The sequence below is a fragment of the Lottia gigantea genome (assembly GCF_000327385.1).
Source record: "Lottia gigantea unplaced genomic scaffold LOTGIsca_77, whole genome shotgun sequence".
In the NCBI taxonomy this organism is placed as follows: Eukaryota; Metazoa; Mollusca; class Gastropoda; family Lottiidae; genus Lottia; species Lottia gigantea.
In genome coordinates, this window is record NW_008710566.1 from 342,182 (window position 1) to 363,258 (window position 21,077).

Below are 21,077 nucleotides of genomic sequence, written 5' to 3' on the forward strand. Positions count from 1 at the left end.
TAAATGACTCGTTTTTGCTGCTGCTAAATGACTTATTTCTCGTTTATATAGCTCATTTTTGCAGCTGCTAAATGACTTATTTTTGCAGCCGCTAAATGACTTATTTTTGCAGCTGCAAAATGACTGATTTTACAGCTGCTGAATGACTCATTTTGCAGCTGCTATATGACTTGTTTTGCAGCTGCTGAATGACTCATTTTTCAGCTGCTATATGACTTGTTTTTGCAGCTGCTATATGACTTGTTTTTGCAGCTGCTATATGACTTGTTTTTGCAGCTGCTATATGACTTGTTTTTGCAGCTGCTAAATGACTTGTTTTTGCAGCTGCTAAATGACTCGTTTTTGCTGCTGCCAAATGACTCATTTTTGCAGCTGCTAAATGACTTATCAATGAAACAGCTAAATGACTTATAAATGGAACAGCTAAATGACTCCTTTATGGAACAGCTAAATGACTCCTTTATGGAACAGCTAAATGACTCATTTATGGAACAGCTAAATGACTCATTTAAGGAACAGCTAATTGACTCACTTATATAGCAGCTAAATGTCTCGTTTATATAGCTCATTTTTGCAGCTGCTAAATGACTTATTTTTGTAGCTGCTAAATGACTAATTTTGCAGCTGCTAAATGACAAATTTTTTGCAGCTGCTAAATTTCCCCGTTTTGCAGCTGCTAAATAACTTATTAATGGAACAGCTAAATGTCTCATTTAAATATCGGCTAAATGACCCACTTATATAGCAGCTAAATGACGAAATTAAATAGCAGCTAAATGACGAAATTATGGAACAGCTAAATGACTCATTTATGGAACAGCTAAATGATTCATTTATGACTCTTTTATATAGAAGCTTAATGACTCATTTACATAGAAGCTACATGACTCATTTATATAACCGCTTGAATGACTCATTTATGGAACAGCTAAATGACTCATTTATGGAACAGCTAAATGACTCATTTATGGAACCGCTAAATGACTCATTTTTGGAACCTCTAAATGACTCATTTATGGAACAGCTAAATGACTTATTTATGGAACAGCTAAATGACTCATTTATGGAACAGCTAAATGACGTACTTATATAGCAGCTAAATGACTCACTTATATGGCAGCTAAATGTCTCTTTTATATAGCTCATTTTTGCAGCTGCTAAATGACTTATTTTTGCAGCTGCTAAATGAGTTATTTTGCAGCTGCTAAATGACTCATTTTGCAGCTGCTAAATGACTCATTTTGCAGCTGCTAAATGACTTCCTTTTGCAACTGCTAAATGACTCATTTTTGCAGCTGCTAAATGACTTATTAATGGAACAGCTAAATGACTCAGTTATGTAACAGCTAAATGACTCAGTTATGTAACAGCTAAATGACTCAATTATATAACAGCTAAATGACTCAATTATATAACAGCTAAATGACTCAATTATATAACAGCTAAATGACTCAATTATATAACAGCTAAATGACTCAATTATATAACAGCTAAATGACTCATTTATGGAACAGCTAAATGACTCATTTATGGAACAGCTAAATGACTCAATTATATAACAGCTAAATGACTCAATTATATAACAGCTAAATGACTCAATTATATAAGCGCTATATGACTCAATTATATAAGAGCTAAATGACTCAATTATATAACTGCTTAATGACTTAATTATATAACAGCTAAATGACTCATTAATGGAACAGCTAAATGACTCATTTATGGAACAGCTAAATGACTCATTTATGCAGCAGCTAAATATTATAGAGCAACTAAATGATTCAATTATGGAACAGCTAAATGACTCAATTATATAACCGCTTGAATGACTCATTTATGGAACAGCTAAATGACTCATTTATGGAGCAGCTAAATGACTCATTTATTCAGATGCTAAATGACTCATTTATGGAAAAGTTAAATGACTCATCTATGGAGCAGCTAAATGACTCATTTATGGGGTAGACTAATGACTCATTTATTGGGCAAACAGGTGAGTCATTTATGGGGCAGATTAATGACTTATATATGGGGCAGATTAATGACTCATGTATGGAGCAGATTAATGACTCATTTATTGGGCAAACAGGTGAGTCATTTATTGAGCAGATAAATTACTCATTTATGGGGCATATTAATGACACATTTATTGGTCAAACAGGTGACTCTGCTCAATAAATGAATCATTTAAAGGGAAGATAAATGACTCATTTTTGTAGCAGATAATATTACTCTGCTCAATAAATGACTCGTGCAGATGAGTGACATTATTGACAAATAACTGATTCAGTTATTGGACAAACAGGTGAGCCAAAGCAAGTGACTGACTCATCTGGCAGACAGTCACATTTCCGTTGGCCTGATAAATGAGTCACACACACTTGTTCATCAAATAAATGAGGCACTCAACAACCTTCCTAACCACAACCAACCACTCACCTTGCCCAATAAATGAGTCACTGATCTACTTATTAAAACTCACCTGTGTGCCCGATAAATAAGTTACTCATTTGCCGAATAAATGAATCATCTGCTTATCATTACTCACCACAAACACTGAAACAGATGAGTTATAATAGTTGGATGAGTTACTTATTTATGGGTCAAATAGTTGAGTGAATCCTGGGCAAACAAGTGAGTATAATAGTTAGGCGCGTGACTCATTTATTTGGCAAACGTGTGAGTTATAATAGTAAGGTGAGTGACTTATTTACTGGGCAAACAGGTGAGAGACTCATTAATTGGGCAAACAGGTGAGAGACTCGTTAATTGGGTAAACAGGTGAGTTATAGTTAGATGAATGTTCTCCTTTATTGGGCAAACGAGAGTTATAATAGCAGGTGAGTGACTTATTTATGGGCCAAACAATTGAGACTCATTTATTGGGCAAACATGTGAGTTATAAAGGTTGGGTGAGTGACTCGATTATTGAGCAAACATGTGAGTTATAAAAGTTATAAAATTTGCACAATAATTGACTCATTTATCTTCCCAATAAATGAGTCATTTATTATGGAAATAACTGACTTGTTTATTGAGCAGCTAAATGACTCATTTATTGAGCAGCTAAATGACTCATTTATTGAGCAGATAAATGACTCATTTATTGAGCAGCTAAATGACTCATTTATTGAGCAGCTAAATGACTCATTTATTGAGCAGCTAAATGACTCATTTATGGAGCAGATAAATGACTCATTTATTGGGCAAACAGGTGAGAGACTCGTTTATTGGGCAAACATGTGAGTTATAATAGGTGAATGACTTATTTATTGGGCAAACGTGAGTTATAATAGTAGATGAGTGACTCATTTATTGGGCAAACATGTGAGATATAGTAGTTAGGTGAGTGACTTATTTATCGGACAAACAGGTGAGTTATAATTAGATCAGTGACTCATTTATTTGGCAAACATGTGAGTTATAAAAGTTAGGTGAGTGACTTATTTATCGGACAAACAGGTGAGTTATAATTAGATCAGTGACTCATTTATTTGGCAAACATGTGAGTTATAAAAGTTAGGTGAGTGACTTATTTATCGGACAAACAGGTGAGTTATAATTAGATCAGTGACTCATTTATTTGGCAAACATGTGAGTTATAAAAGTTAGGTGAGTGACTGGTTTGTTGGGCAAACATATTAGTTTTAATGGTTGGGTGAGTGACTCATTTATTTGGCAACATGTGAGTTATACAGGTTGGGTGGGTGACTCATTTATTGGGCAAACATGTGAGTTAAAAAGGGAGCTACTCAATAAATGAGTCATTTATTTGCACAATAATTGACTCATTTATCTTCCCCATAGCAGATAAGCAGATGGAGCAGATAAATGACTCATTTATGGGCAAACAGGTGAGAGACTCGTTTATTGGGCAAACATGTGAGTTATAAAGGTTGGGTGAGTGACTCATTTATTGGGCAAACATGTGAGTTATAATAGAATATGATGTGAAACTGACAATTCAATGTAATTTGAAACAATAACAAGGAGACTTATGTAACCCACTCAATAGAAAAGTGATTTATTCTGCAATAGGATTACTCCCTTTTGACATGTTTAATTGCCTAATAAATAACTTGTAACCATGTTACTCAATGTGCATAATATTCTTATTGGGTTATCACCAGAATCAATGACAAAACTGATTGAATTGGTTGTCTGATCAAAAAGTCAGGAAATTAAGACAAGATTGGGTTTGCGCAGAGTCATGTGTTTGCTTGGCTAAAATTCGAAGGTGGTTTTTGATAAATGAGTAAACACCAAATAAATAAAATAATTTCCAGAAAGAGTTGGCAAATGTGGCTGTTTTTTGCTGAGTGAGGACTCAATGAGTCAACTTAAGAAACAACAAGTGACTCTTTCAATGCTGCATATATTCTGGTAACAATATGAGTAGAAAATATTTTTCACAGTTCATTTTTTAACTTTAAACCATGTGAACTCTTCCGCGCAAACAGCCTCAATTTTCGCTCTCTCTTTTTTTTTGTTCTTTGATATATCAATATCTAAATGTTCTATATTTAGAATGTCTATTTCCATTTGATTAGATATATTGTTGTCTTTAATGTCCATCTCTGAATCTGAATCAGAATCATGAGTTTCCTTGTAATCTTCTTCCTCTTCTTCTTCTTTTTCTTGTGATGATCTGAAATGAAATTTAAATTTTTTCAAAGTTTTTCTGTTGATGAATTTTTATGAAACAAAATGCTACTTTAACAATAAATGTTAGAACAAGAAATGGGTTGTTTTTTTAGGCTGGCAATGCCTGCTGTTGTTCATGGGAGAGAGATTAGAATTTTCCACTGTATTGGATGGGTTAGTCACTGCAATTTTGACAGAAAATGCAAAGTTTTTTCTATGGAACATGCACTGCTCTTGTAGCTTGTCACACAGAAGTTTAAAGATAGTGGACCACAGTCACATACGCCCACCACGGCATGTGGATGGTAAATATTCAAGACTTTGGGGCAAGGGCAATAACTCTGCTTCTAACTGTCGAAAATAGCTCAAATTCGAATTTGATCTTCGTTTTATGAATATGTATACACATACCGAATTTCATTTGATTCCATTAAAAAATCTAGTTTTTAGAGCGTTTACAAGCAAATATTGTCGGACGGACAGGGGTGCTGACAATCTACGCCCCCCCATTTCATGTGGGCGTATAAAAATGGACTGTGGTTCGAATTATTCATACAGATTTTTTTTCTCCAATGATACTCACTTTTTCTCAGAAATTAACAAAGATTGTAGAAACTTGGAACACAGGACAGTGACTGGTGGTTGGACATGGGGAGAGGTTATTAAAATCTGAAAATAATAAAATCAAGGTTAGTTAAATATAGAAGACAAATATTTGTAGTCATCTCAAAAGATATTGACATCATAGATCGAATTTCATAAGATGAAATCGACCGACTAATTCAAACTTGAGCAATATGACCAAACCCAGATGATCTCACATGCTGCAAGTCACAATGTCGATCTAAACTCTCATTTACAGGGACAGGTTTGCTTTTTTCCGGGATTGATTTGGGTTCTGAATAGGTTTCAGATACTAGAAATGTATGAAAATCGCATAATTCCATCAAATATACCTCAGGCTAGGAATTTTTCTTTCTATTTCTATATATGGCAGTGTCTCAAGAAAAGGCGAGTCATATTTTTCACTTTCAAACGTGGATAATTCTTGACACACATCGACTGTTAGCTGTGAACCTCAATATTCCAATAAAATTAAATAGAACTTATGAACAAACCTCATTAACAAAACTGCTATCTTTTCGTCGTAGAAGATCAATGTTAGTTTCTGGTTGTTTGTCTCTGGTAGATTTTTCAGCTATCAATTCACCAAATGGTGTTTTGGGTATGTTGGATTTTACTGATAACTGAAAAGATATGAAATATTTTATTCATTAGAAGTAAGAAGAAATTTTTGCTTTAGCCAGTTACATTTTTACTTTGCAATTTTACCAGGACCGAATCACTTTTCCACTTACTGAAAAGATATCTTTAACATGCAAAGTCTGTAGAAAGAGAGCCTTTGTTATCATCCCATACAAACATTTGGGGCTCTGTTATCAAAATGATTGACACCAAGAACTAGATAGAAAAGGTATTATCTCAACCTTTGTCATAACAAAACCTTGAAACAAGAGTCTAACTTGCTATGACTCCATTTCGTCCTGTTTTTTTTAATAGCTTTTCTTTTTATATTATTAGCATTTCAGTTAGGGTCTAAAGACTGGCCTCTTTGACCTGCTTTAACCAATCAAATCTCCAGCACTGGTATTTTGTGAGGGAGTGAAGTAATTTGATTGAGTGAAGCAGACGTCATCAGATAAGGTCACTAAATTTAAAAAAAAAACACTTACAGTAGAATATCTGTCATCTTCATGATCTTCGTAATCTACTGTGGATAATTTCTGATCCATATTCATAAAGTACAGCTGACATTGCGTCTGCCAAGATAGAGCACTTGTTTTATTGTGTTGTTCAGACTTGTTGTGAGGTATAAATACAGCTCCTGTAATGGCTGACAGACTGACAGTAGAATGTTTATAAACAGGTTGTGGCTTAGATGGTTCAAATACGAATACTGAAATGAAACAAAATTTTGTTTTTATTACATGCTTCTGTATTACAATCTTTCTTTAAGGGTCGGGGGTGATGGAAGCTCAGTGAGTTAGACACTTGCTCGCTAACCTGAAGGTCCAGGGTTCAATCCCAGCATAGGTCGAGATAATACCTTCGGATTTTTCAACCTGGTTTCGTCCTGGCAGTGATGCAGGTCGGAGGGGCTAGAAAAAGCGCCTGGTCATGCGGACGATAAATAGAGGTTACAGACTGTGCAGTTACAAAGCAAAAAGAGTTGGCTTATGCCGCAATCCTGGCAAAATTTCCCTGGTTGCAAACTACATGGTGTAGTCTTCGAACACCCAATTAGGCGCAGAAAGTAAAAATTCATTTAATTTCCTTTCCTTCATATGGGCCATTGACCACCAACAAAGGGATCTGAAACATGGAGTGAAATGAAAAAGGAGAGACAAGTACTTACAGTGTCTGTCTGTTGTAAAAGCTGCCATGACAGTTGAAAATGGATCTGCTATCAGAGTAGACACTCGTACATTGACTGTCCATTGTACTGATAAAGACAGGAGGTTCCAGGACGTAATATGTTCATCTGATGTGGTAACTAAATACTGGCAACATTTATTACACCCAAAACTTATATTACTGTAAATAAACACAGTTCAGTTATATAATATATAATTGCGAATACAACGCTCATCCCTTGTTATTTTAGGTATGCAATTTTTGTACATTTATAGTACTCTGAAGACTATTTACATATATTTACTCAAATCAACCCCCAAAATGGCACACTTGTCCCTTGAAGACCCTGGTTCCCAACCTGGGGTGTTTTCAGTCCTGGGGGTGTGGGACTAGGGTGTCAGGGGCGTGGCCAACTGGTATAGGAGAAGAATTTATTTTGAGTTGAGAGAGCACCTCACATCATCACATGCTCAAAATGTTGGGAACACTGCTTAAGGATAGGATAACTTAGAAACAGTGACATCCTAACTTTAAGAACATTTTGAGAATATGTGACTAGATACTTACTTAATGTTGAAGTCTCCTAGATTACTGTGTAACGTTGCTTTCAGTTCATTAGTATCAGGGTTCCACAGTGTAACAGTAGATTTAAATACCACGCCTAATATAGACCCATCTTCTGTAAATTCTGCTTGACCTGCTGGTAGATCACGATACGTGCTCGAAGATTCACACATCCATTTTGTAACGGTACCTTAAAACAAACAAAATCAAAATCGAAAGTAAATCCGTTCTCAGTCTTTTAAAGTTGGATGTCACAGGCAAAAATTAGAATAGCAAATGGATATTCATCCAATGAACATGCTTCCTTATCATTAAAAAGATTGCTAACTTATTTTTAGTTTTGTATGACGCAGTGTGTATTTTAACCAATCAAACAGCCCTTTTCATCCTCAAACTGATATGATAAGTAGAAGTTTTGTATGTATGTTTAAATTTACAAAACAAAAGTTAAAAATGTCTATATACAAGTATGTTTGAAAATGGCCAGTTTTAAAATCACATGACATCATGAATATATTTATCGCCGTCCTTGGTAAGAAATGAAATGAATGGAGTTTTACGTCCTACTATTCTGCACCATGTGGGCTTTTTTTCAATTTCCAACTGTCGAGGGGTCTTTAACGTGCACAGCCTGTAGCGCACAGGGCCTCGGTTTATTGTCCCATCCGAACGACTAGACGCTTTTTCCATGTCAACCCCTCTTACCTGCATCACTGATAGGGGGAAACCGGGTTGAAAAATCTGAAGGTATTATCTCGACCTATGCCGGGATTGAACCCTGGACCTTCAGGTTAGCGAGCAAGCATCTAACTCACTGTGCCACCACAGCTCCCAGTCCCTGGTAAAACCAATGTAAAACAGGCTAGAAATATGTATGAGTTTTGGACATGTTTTTGTAGTCAAGAATCACGTAACAAACCTATCCAACTTACCATATAAATCTGTGCTGTCCTCCGCAGACCACAGTTTAAAGCTGCCATCTTGACATGTAGAGACAACCATTAATAAATCTTTGTTTCCACGACACCAAGGACGGAATTTTAACCAGTGTATTTCTTCTTCGTGAGGAAATTCAACACTCGTATTCAATATATAGCTGAAAAATCAAGAAAAAATTTAGCTCCTATGCATTGTTTGTGTTAACCTCATTCAATCAAGTTTTTTTGTTGATTATGAAAAATCATCTAGACCCAAGACAAAAGCGCCAACTATTCTACAATTTTGAGCAAAAGTAATTGGCTATCTTGAAAGATTTGCTAGCTAGCTATTCCAGAATCAGCAACAAAAAGTTGTGTCAACTCTTAAACAGTATTAAAGGCCTCCAGTTTGGTCTGGGTTTCGTTTACCAAATTGAGATCAATTATCAATGGCAGACTATCATCAATAATCAAATAGAAATAATTCATTTGAGAAATCCTGTAAATACTAAATTAAAAACATGACAAAAATTTTGTGTCATAGAAGTATATTCTTGCTTTGATCGGTTATCATAGTTTATTTTGGGTGTGTTTTGTTCTGAAGGAAATCTATGTGGAAGAGATTACTACTTGTTAATGGGATCACAAGAGAAAATGTCATTTTGACATATAATCGATAATCAAATTATAAATTCCTACTGACGATAATCGTTAATTTACTCAATCCTACCTCCAATTTTAATAGAGTGAAACAAACATGAGAACTTGCTTACGTTTGTTTTTCTTCATTGAAGATCCAAAATTTTATTCTTATTTCCGGGCTGAGATTTTCTGCGGACCAGTATTCAGCTGTTGCTAACCATTTACCACAATGATTGAAGGTTGCCTTGGTTACCTGGGTTGCCATGGAGTCTTTAGATAAAGAATCAGGTGAGATGTAGTTTTGACAAGTTATGTCTAACTGAAATTCAGAAATTTTATTTTATTTTTTCTCATTTAAAACACCAAGAGTTATTTGGCATTGAAATCAATTAACTCATTTGCCATATCAAAATTATTGACGTCTGCCTCCATTTTGGAACCAGATGATCTGATCATATGCTCAATTTCTACAAAATTCCTTAAAAAACTCAAAACATATACTTACATTGAATAGTTGAATATCTGTATGTACATTATAAAACTGTAGATGACCAACACGTCCATTAGTGACCAGTGCTTTAGACAGGGGGTCAAACAGTAGTCCAGTTGAAGATCTGGGTTTGACCTGTGACATATGACCCCTTGTTAACCCCTGGTAAAAACACACTGGACTGTAGGTGTTGGATATCAGTCGGATAGCTGGAATAAAACAAACATATTGTTAAATATAAGTATAAAAAAATCTGTAATTTGCACAAGTTTTAATGGCGGTCTTAAAGGGATTGTGAAGAGGTTTTTGTATGTGTATCAGCAACATTGATAGCATCAATTTACACCATTCCAATTTTTCAATCAGATGTCTGTGGTTCCTGCAATTCCACTAAAACTAAGTGTTTAAAGACGTCACTAATCGCTAAGGGTCTTATGTGATAAAGCATATTTTGCGATTAATGGAATTGCGGGTACCACAGACGTCTGATTGAAAATTAGAATTAGGCAAATTGATGACATCAAATTTAGAAAACCTTTTTACAATCCCTTTCAGTGATTTATCATTTCTCTCATGGAAATAACCAAGCAGGGTCACAAGGAACAAGGTCTTCTTACCATTATCATCCTGTGAGAGGGCGTAAACTGTATTATCAGGAGAACAAGTTATATGATTGATAGGAGATCCCAATCTGGGTAGAAAATCTCGGTTACTCGAATCAAACTGCCATTTTACCAAAACACACTCATGACCACCAGATAGTAGATTAGAACCTGAAATTTACAGCACAGTGTTAAAACTACATAAAATAAATTCAATAGAAGTTTTAGATCCCGCTAATAATGAAGACAGGTTATATTACAGTGTGCAATGAGGGACATTTAGCCAGGACAATGAATTATTAGATATCTCAATTCTTAAGCAGTTAGAACCAAGCCCAAAAGACTGGGAATATAAGATATTATCAGGCACCTAAAAAGGGGGGGGGGGGAGGGGGAGGAGGCACTACACAACAATTTGCATGGGTGATCTTGCTCAGACACATCAGTACTTCTAGCAGGAATATTCTTACCTTCCTGTGTAAATTCCAGACATTTAACAGGCAAAGAGTGCCAGTGGTAACTTGTCTCAACAGGATTTTTCTTGAAGAAATTCCACCTACACAAGAGAATTTCAAAATGATTATTTATTCATCATTAAAGGGATTATAAAGAGGTTTTCTAAATTTTGTAAGTGTATCGGGGAAACTGATAGCATCAACTTTGGCCATTCCAATTTTCAATCAGATGTCTGTGGTTCTAGCAATTCTTCTAAAACTAAGTGTTTTATTTCGCGGGGGTGAAGTGTTAAAACATTTAGTTTTAGTGGAATTGCAGGAATCACCAATGTCTGATTGAAATTGGAATGGTGCAAATTGATGCTATCAGTGTCTCTGATACTCACAAAAATTTTAGAAAATCTCTTTACAATCTCTTTAAGAATGATTTATCACTGAGAATTAAGAAATATTATAGAAAATTCAAATATAAGTTGAGGTTTTCTCAGGCTAAAATGTGGCCAATATAGTTCATTTATACAGCATTAAGAAAGAAAAATTCTAGCTAACATCTTCTGCTCACTGGAGTCTAAAAGAGACCTTGCAATTTTCTGACGTACCCAATGAAGTTAAAGGTCCTGGGTGGATAAAAAAGTCACTTACCAGAAATGTATCCTACCGAGTTCATCACCAATGACAATACAAGGCTGTACTGGATGACACGTGATACACGTATAACAGTTTTCATCTTTACTGACACTGAAAATATTGTTACATTCAATTAAATATCTAAAGAGACAGATTTGCAATTTCCAGGGGTTGAATTGAATATGGTACTAGTCTTCAGAAGTACTAGAAATGTACAAAAATTGCAAAATTCCAAAATGTGTCTTTTCTATATAAGACAGAGTCTCAAGAAAAGATGAGAGTCAACAATTTAACTTTCAAACGTGGATAATTCTGGACACACGTAGATTTGAAGTCTAATTTTGACAGTGAGCTGTGAACATTATTACTGATTAGTTTAGCCAAACAATTCCTGTTTCTGAGACTGAAGTACGCTTGGTCAAACGGATGGTGAACCTGTCCTTTTAACATCATATTTTTATCGTACTAGAATACATGCACTGTATAATAGATAAATATATCTGTTATTCTGTTTAAGTTTTGAATTGTATCCAGATAAGCACAAATATCTTTGCCTGATTGTACAATGTTAACCACAGCCATATACGCCCACCACGGCATGCGAATGATAAAAACGAAACATCCATTTTAAGTTTCATCATCAAAATCTGTTGAAAACTAAGAGAGTAATAGCATATTCATTTTGGGGCAAGGGCAATAACTCTGCTTCTAAGATCGAAAATAGCTCAAATTCCAACATGATCTTCGTTTTATGAATATGTATACACATACCGAATTTAATTTGATTCCATCAAAAAATCTAGTTTTTAGAGCGTTTACAATCAAATGTTGATGGACCGACGGACAGGGGTGCCGACAATATACGTCCACATAGAGAGATGTGGGGGTATAAAAACTAGTTGGAGAATTATCAAGAACGACACAAAAAACATTTAGACCACAAATACATTGTCCATATAGATAATATTTAGACCACAACATTCAAATTCACCCATCTGAGTTTACAGAGGATATCAGTATTTGTCTACTCTTTTTAATTTCCAATTTCTCTGCACAGAATGACTACATGTAGATATTCTAGAAATTATGCAAAGAAATAGCTTGTGTCAATAACAAAAGCATGTCCAGCCAGACAAAATCACTGCAAGACTTTTTGAAGCTTCAAACAGACATGACTGGTAAATACACTAAATCAAAATCCCTGACACTTACGTTCGTTTATCCCCGTTTTTCAAATCAACGACAACCAGTGATTTTTCTCGTATTGATGCTAAATATTTATCCTACAAATTAAACGTAAATGAACTGTCAAGGTATATGGCAGAGTCTCGAAAAAAGACTTTCAAACGCAGATAATTTTGGATACACATGGACTTGAAGGCTCAAGTTTTGATGGTAAGCTGAGAAAATTTACTGATTAGCTTAGCTAAAAAAAAACTTTTGTCTCTGAGACTAAGGTATGATTGGTCAAAAGGATGGCAAACCTGTCACTTTAATCATCTCAACCTATGGAGGGATCAAACCCAAGTCCTTCAGATTAATAAACATTGAACAAGCCTTTAATTTGCATATGAAGTGGTTGTTTTTGAGCTTTATACTAAATAAAGAATAGAGAAAACATACCTGTGCACCAATATGAAGACTTTTTCTATTTGCACTACAATGATCTAACAGTGTAGATGGTTTGGGTTTACTGTCATTTAACCAATCAGATAACACATATCTTACTAACTCATAACCTGTAATATAATAAACACATATCTTACTGACTCATAACCTGTAATATAATAAACACATATCTTACTGACTCATAACCTGTAATATAATAAACACATATCTTACTAATTCATAACCTATAATAGAATAAACACATATCTTACTAACTCATAACCTATAATAGAATAAACACATATCTTAGTAACTCATAACCTGTAATAGAATAAACACATATCTTAGTAACTCATAACCTGTAATAGAATAAACACATATCTTACTAACTCATAACCTGTAATAGAATAAACACATATCTTACTGACTCATAACCTGTAATAGAATAAACACATATCTCACTAACTCATAACCTGTAATAGAATAAACACATATCTTACTAACTCATAAACTGTAATAGAATAAACACATAACTTACTAACTCATAACCTGTAATAGAATAAACACATATCTTACTAACTCATAACCTGTAATAGAATAAACACATATCTCACTAACTCATAACCTGTAATAGAATAAACACATATCTTACTAACTCATAAACTGTAATAGAATAAACACATATCTTACTAACTCATAACCTGTAATAGAATAAACACATATCTCACTAACTCATAACCTGTAATAGAATAAACACATATCTCACTAACTCATAAACTGTAATAGAATAAACACATATCTTACTAACTCATAACCTGTAATAGAATAAACACATATCTTACTAACTCATAACCTGTAATAGAATAAACACATATCTTACTAACTCATAACCTGTAATAGAATAAACACATATCTTACTAACTCATAACCTCTAATAGAATAAACATATATCTTACTGACTCATAACCTGTAATAGAATAAACACATATCTTACCAACTCATAACCTGTAATATAATAAACACATATCTTACTAATTCATAACCTGTAATAGAATAAACACATATCTTATTAACTCATAACCTGTATATAATAAACACATATCTTACTGACTCATAACCTGTATATAATAAACACATATCTTACTAACTCATAACCTGTAATAGAATAAACACATATCTTACCAACTCATAACCTGTAATATAATAAACACATATCTTACTAATTCATAACCTGTAATAGAATAAACACATATCTTATTAACTCATAACCTGTATATAATAAACACATATCTTACTGACTCATAACCTGTAATATAATAAACACATATCTTACTGACTCATAACCTGTAATAGAATAAACACATATCTTACTGACTCATAACCTGTAATAGAATAAACACATATCTTACTGACTCATAACCTGTAATATAATAAACACATATCTTACTAACTCATAACCTGTAATAGAATAAACACATATCTTACTAACTCATAACCTGTAATATAATAAACACATATCTTACTGACTCATAACCTGTAATAGAATAAACACATATCTTACTAACTCATAACCTCTAATAGAATAAACACATATCTTACTAACTCATAACCTGTAATAGAATAAACACATATCTTACTGACTCATAACCTGTAATAGAATAAACATATATCTTACTGACTCATAACCTGTAATAGAATAAACACATATCTTACTAATTCATAACCTGTAATAGAATTGAGTTTTACATCCTAATGTTATTTTTCAGGGCTATAGTCTTCAGAAGTACTAGAAATATATACGAAAATTGCGTAATTCCTTCACAATTACCTCAAACTTAAAATGTCTCTATTTCTATATGTCTTTTCTAGACAAGTCATCTTTTTAACTTTCCTTTGCGGATACTTCTGGACACACATGGATTTGAAAGCTCAAAATTTGAGGGTGAGCTGTAGACACTATTACTGATTGGCTTAACTGAAAAATTTCTGTTTCTGAATCTAAAGTATGATTGGTCAAACAGATGGTGAATCTTTAACTCTTTGGAGCTCCAAATTCTACTATAACAAAATGAAATAGTGTACAAAAGTCAATTCAATTTACCTTTAGATTTTGGTTTCTTTTCCTGAATGACAGCAACGGTCAGTTTGGAGGTTTCTTTATAACATAAAATACCATACAGCGGAGTATTCACATTAAATTTCTAAAATAGTAAATCAAATTAGTTAAACCAAGATGGCCAACAGTGGGCAGATGAGAATTTACTGACAGATAAAATCATAACAGTGATTATAGTCATGTAGCTGACACACCTCGATATATTTTTTAACTCTTCTGCACATGCAACTTTCTGTAGTGTTGTGTACTTTCAGATGAGTTCATATATCAGATCAGGGGTATGTATCAATTATTTCAAGCAAAAATTTAACATTTCATGATAATGTGGGGTTACCCACAGAAAATACACAAAATCGAATATCTTCATCTATAAGCTCATTCCAATTGGAGAATCATCTTGCGTGTGACAAAAATGGGCAACAACAAAAATCTGTGTGCTGGCAGCATTAGTCATAATATTTGAAAAGAGAATCCTCACATAACTTAAAGACAACTAGTGGGACAAACTGCTCTGGAAAGGGTTCAAGTTCTGGTCATTAAAAACTAACATTGATGATGTTGTTGGCGATCTCTCTCTTTAACAGTCAGGTATAAATACTATTTACTCACCCGCAGTATAACCCCATCTGTATAATCCCACTGTTTGATCCAACCATCTACAGAACATGTTAAAATCTACAAAAATGGAAAACACTTCAAATCAGTACGGATTTGGGTCAGAACAGTCAGAAGACAGGCTTTAGAAATGGATGAAATACAGTAGGTGGAATTTAACACCGAATTTAACATTATTTTTCTGCACCCGTCTGCCAGACATCAGGGCTTGATTGGCTTTGAGTCTGTACTTAGACAAATTTTCAGACGCAAAGCTTCAAAATTAGGATAATGCATGACAGAGTTGTCCAGATTTTTGGCAATCTACTTTACCGTCGTATGAAACACCTATTGGTCTATATGGAATTACAGACTCATTATAAACATAATCTCACCTGGAGTCTATTCCTGGGGTTTAAACAAACATCAGTTATAGTCTGTGTGTGCCCCTTTAGTTCTCGTATACATCCCCCACCAGTTGTACTAAACACTTTAACTGTTGTTCCAGATACACAGAATAGACATCTGAAAATAAATCAATTGAAATCCATTCTACTTTCTACTCAAATTGGTATGTGCAATCATCGACTGAAAGCAATATTATATTTCAACTGTCGATGGATTTACCGTATGCAGACTGCAATAGGTAATTAAGACAGACAAGACCATGTAGTATGCAGTAAGGGATATTTGACAAGACACTTCACTACCAGAAAATCATGTTTTGAAATTATGCACAAAACCGAGACACCAATTCCAGAATAAACTGGCATTTGACACGTCTTGATCGGCTGATACCAACTTACTTTCCATCATGGGAGAATACGGGCTTGACTGCAACTATACTTTGACCTGCACGAAGACAAACTTTTGGCTTTTCTTCCACAATTTCAATGTCATCCTCTATCAAATCTATCTCCACGTGCGCTTCGGTGGTCGCCATCTTTGTTTATTCTGATTGAAATCATTTCATTGGCTGCTAATAACTGTTCATCCAATCAAATGCCAAGATTTGTCAATGTTCTCTTCCGGTCAAAAAAAATTTATCCTGAGAATTTTTTATAAATTTTCAACAATTTAAGTCACAAAATGGTGAAATTTAGCGCAGAAACTAAGCAAAGATTGTCAACATTATTCGGCCTGACAAGGTTCATCTTTCAGTGGGGATTTATACCAGCTGTTGTCTATTTAGGTTAGCTTATTTACTAATTTACGAAACATTCAAATTGGTGTCTGTGATTTGCAAATTACCCACCGTGAAGCAAAAATAGTTTCAAGCAACTTCATTTGCCAAACAATATAGAAAAAAAAAACAGAAATAATAAATCAGAACCTAAAAAAATATGTTGTTGTTACTCAGATCAGAGTCAGAGTTTAAGGCGATGGCACCATTTTTTTTATTTCATTTTTCCAATAGTGTAATCTTTCTAGATTTAGTAAATTTTTGTATTTTGTTTTTCAGGCTTTCAAAAGGGATCAGAAGAAGGAATGCCTCCATTTACATTTTTAAGGTACAATGTTTTATAATTGCAGCTTATTCGCTGCCAATGAGAGTTGGAAAATATTAGCAGTAATTCAGTAGTTGGCAAGAGCTATGCCTTGAGATTGTTGAATACCAATAAAAGGCTTGTGAGGGGTTGACAGAGCAGAGACTCAAAGGCTGTGATATAAGGGTATCATAGTTACTTGATTTGAAGTCATTTCAAAACCTACCACACTTACCTTGTGAAAAGTTGTCACAAAGCTCTGTGTGTGTATGTTGCTACTTACACTTTATTTTATTAAGATATTTAAATTTGGATTGATGATAAGTATATTTGTATTTTTTTTTCAGTATATTTATGTATTGATGAAAATTGAATCCAGGGGAATGGCTGAGAGATGACTGAATGGTAGTTTATGAGTGAAGTTTGTGATATTTAGTGAAGCTTTTGCATAAAAAATTCTAGGATAATAAAATGCTATCTTGACAGTTTCTTTGTGTTTTTATTTTTAAATAAATAGACCTCTACATCCTACTTTTCTGTTCCTATTTGGGTCAATGAAGACATAGTGTGCATCAAGGGAAAATTTGTCATGACTATGATGTCTACTCTTTTACTAATTGGAACTATCAAAGGATTTATCACAAAATGTAGGGCATAGGTTTACAGTTGTATTTTCCATGTTAGATTCTTATAGTTTTACAGTCCTAAATTTCAGTTCATCCTAAGCATGTGGTTAGTCTGCAATCATAATGGCCAAAACCCTGTCTATTTACGTAATGATTGAACCTAGGTTTTCTACAAAACCGCTATGGAATCTCTTTTCAATTGGTTTCTGGATCAGTGGCTTGAGAGGGGGCCTTACAAGGACCACAAAGTTTTCCAAGGTAGCCCTAAGGCTATTCTTTGACTATGTAAATTGCTAAAAACTTTTAAAGTGGTGGGGTGTGGCAAAGCCAGGGCAACCCCATTCTGAGTAGAAATCCACTGTACTGGATAGAACAAAAGAAAACCCAAAAGTGCAGATCTGTCAATTTAATAGAAGATTTTTAATAATGGTTGGCAGAGGTAGTTGGAAAATTTTACGTCCATTTCGTTGTCCTAGAATTTTCCGTATTTCAAGAACGCACATGTCCATTAAAGGACCTACGCTGTCCTCCTGGAAGGATTTAACAAATTTTTGGAGAAGATCAATGGTTTCTTGTTTTCGAAATTCTGACTGATCATAATCGACTTTAAGACAAAGACAAACATTGACAAGCTGGCGTCTCGAACAAACTAAATTGTCAAACATAAATTGGACACAAGCTTGATGGTCATTCAAAACTGCAATGTCCAAAGGTGTTCGTCCTCTTTGATCGGCTTCGAAAGAATCCGCAGACGCATTGAACAGCAGCTGTAAGCACTCTACATGTCCATTTTCGGCAGCTAAATAAAACGGCGTCTTTCCATAGCGATCTTTAGCAACAAGATCCATATTGGAATCGTTTATGAGATATTCCAAGCAACGTGTGCTTCCGAAAATGGAACTTTCATGCAAGACGTTGGTCCCTTTACTAGATTTTGATGTAATATCGACAGATCTTGTCACAAATTCCAGCACAATTTGTAAATTATCAAATTTTATGGCAGCCACGAATGATTTATTTTTATGCCAAGTGGAAGGAAAATGTGCCCCGGCTTCCAACAACAGCCGTACAACTTCCGTTCTGTTTTTGTACGATGCAGCCATCAAGGTGTTTAGACCACTAGAATCCGCCCAAACGTTCACAGATGCCTTGTGTTGGATCAGTAACGCTATTAATTCATCACTGCAATCGTTCTTTACGGCCTGGTAGAGCGGAGACGTGAAGCCTGCGTTTGGGTTCGCACCAGCTTCTAATAGCACCCGACAAACATCCATATTATTATTGAGAGTCGCATACGAGATGGCACAGTTTCGCGTCACATCCAAAAGGTCCAGATTCAGTTTTGGATCACTGTATCTATAGGCGCACACGATCTTACGCAACGTATCGACATCGTTTTCCTTACACGTCAATATCACCAATGAAGCGCCGTACTTGTCTGTAACGTTACAGTCAACACGTTTATTGAGGAATCCAGCTACGACGGATAACTTTTTCATTTTGTAAGCGGCAATGACTGGAGGATCACCAAATCTGTTGAGTTTGGCAGTATCGCAACTGTCTTCGATGAGAACCTCAACAATTTTGGTATTGCAGTACTTGTAACTTTCAAAGCGGTCATCCGGCAGAGCTGTGATTAGGTTATGCATCAGAGACTCACCAGAACTCTCCAAACGGTTGAAAACACCAGCGAACTTTTGTTGACAATACTGAAGAAGCCTTTTCTGTTCGTTCAGATCTTGGATATGGTGTGTGAAGACCTGCTTCAGCTTCCATTCTATCCCATAATATGTTGGTCGTGCGAGAAGGTCCTTCTGATTAGTCGGTTTCCTTATTTTGATGTCGCTTTTCAGGGTGATATTTTTCAGTTCGTTCTTTTCTAAATCGACTTTGGTGATGAACTTTTTCAGTTCCTGATTGTTTTTGCTTCTGAAACAGTAAGAGTATACGTTTTTCCATAAAATAAATTAAAATGGAAATGTAGTCTTAAATCCTACTGTTCTGTATGAAATGGAAACTTATCTACTGCTCTCTATCTTATTGGGTTAAATAAAATGAAATGGAGATTTATATCCTTATACTGTTCTGTACTTATTTGGTGAATAAGCCTAGGTACAATAATATTAACTTACCGCGAAAATCTCCGGCGGAACTTTTTCCAAAAGGACACATCCATTCCGCTCTTCTGTTTAATGAGCCCCCACAAATGATTTCACAGTTATTTAGAAGTGGTCTTACTATGGATTTGTCATACCCAAAATATTGTTTGGTTTGATATAGAAATATAATGGTTGCTATCGACGTTCATTGGACATATTGCGTCGTCTCTGTTATCATATTGATAGCCTAAACACACGAGCTTGGCTTACATTTTTATTGGGCCCAAACCAGGTCTCTATTTATCAGTGGTAATTCGCAACGATTGATCTGCGACGTGTACTCAATAACCTACATGATGCGTATTGATAACGGATTGGTTGGATGGTTGGTAGGTAGATGACAAGTTAACGTTCGCTTCCAGCGGATGCTGATATCGCAAACTAGGTAGTTGTTGGTAGTCGTAGTAGTTGGTAGTTGGATTTGATAACGGATTGGGTTTTGATCCAAACATGTCACGTGATACGTTTGAGAAACCATTGACCTTTTGATAAGGGGCTGATAATGAGCCTGTATTTCAGGAGTAGCCTAGTGACTTAAACGGGGCTTGCAAATCTAAAGTAGCGTTCAACGTTCGGACCCATAAACAAAGTTATGTCGGATGTGCGAGGCTATATTAAAGATATAGGCCTATTGTCCAGTCATCGACCTCAAATAACTTCGACTGATAACAATTACAACATATATCACAAACATTTCATGACAAAATTTGATAGGTTGTGTAACAAATTTTATTTCATTTCGATTGTTGAGTTATCAAATGAAATAAACTTTAACGTCTTCTCTGCATCAATGATAAACGAAGTGAAATGAAGTATAACGCCTCACTTTTGTACACTTGATTGGGCTCATGTCGACGGACAATGGCACGAGCAAGGTTAGGGATTTGGGATTGAAAAGGGGACGTCAATACGTAATGTTGGAATTGAACCCTGCAATTTGGAATGAAAAGTTACAATTAAATCTAAAAATCCCCATAAACCAGGATCTGGTTAATCTGACTCTACTCCAGCCGACAACTGACTGTCAAAATAGCTACCAGAGGCTGGAATAGATGAAGATGTTTCGGACTAGGTTTTACTATACCTAATAAACAATACAACAACTAATTAAGTAATTTATACCCGTGGTTC

At 34.9% G+C, this 21,077-nt stretch overlaps 2 protein-coding genes across 2 annotated transcripts; both read right to left on the minus strand.

The window, feature by feature from the left end:
* Positions 1-3,896: 3,896 nt before the first annotated feature.
* Positions 3,897-16,617, minus strand: LOTGIDRAFT_236208 (hypothetical protein; the record flags this gene model as incomplete). Its single annotated transcript, XM_009066488.1, has 18 exons — positions 3,897-4,648; positions 5,228-5,313; positions 5,763-5,891; positions 6,378-6,601; positions 7,061-7,239; positions 7,627-7,813; positions 8,556-8,719; positions 9,314-9,501; positions 9,688-9,881; positions 10,290-10,445; positions 10,745-10,830; positions 11,372-11,467; positions 12,569-12,639; positions 12,980-13,095; positions 15,066-15,165; positions 15,690-15,755; positions 16,070-16,199; positions 16,481-16,617. 18 exons carry the CDS (start codon positions 16,615-16,617, stop codon positions 4,417-4,419), a joined length of 2,541 nt encoding a protein of 846 aa, XP_009064736.1. The 3' UTR covers positions 3,897-4,416.
* Positions 16,618-18,188: 1,571 nt separating this feature from the next.
* On the minus strand, positions 18,189-19,963 carry LOTGIDRAFT_168604 (hypothetical protein; the record flags this gene model as incomplete). Its single annotated transcript, XM_009066489.1, has 2 exons — positions 18,189-19,716; positions 19,920-19,963. The coding sequence occupies 2 exons, from the start codon at positions 19,961-19,963 to the stop codon at positions 18,189-18,191; spliced, it is 1,572 nt and encodes a 523-aa protein (XP_009064737.1).
* Positions 19,964-21,077: the final 1,114 nt, after the last annotated feature.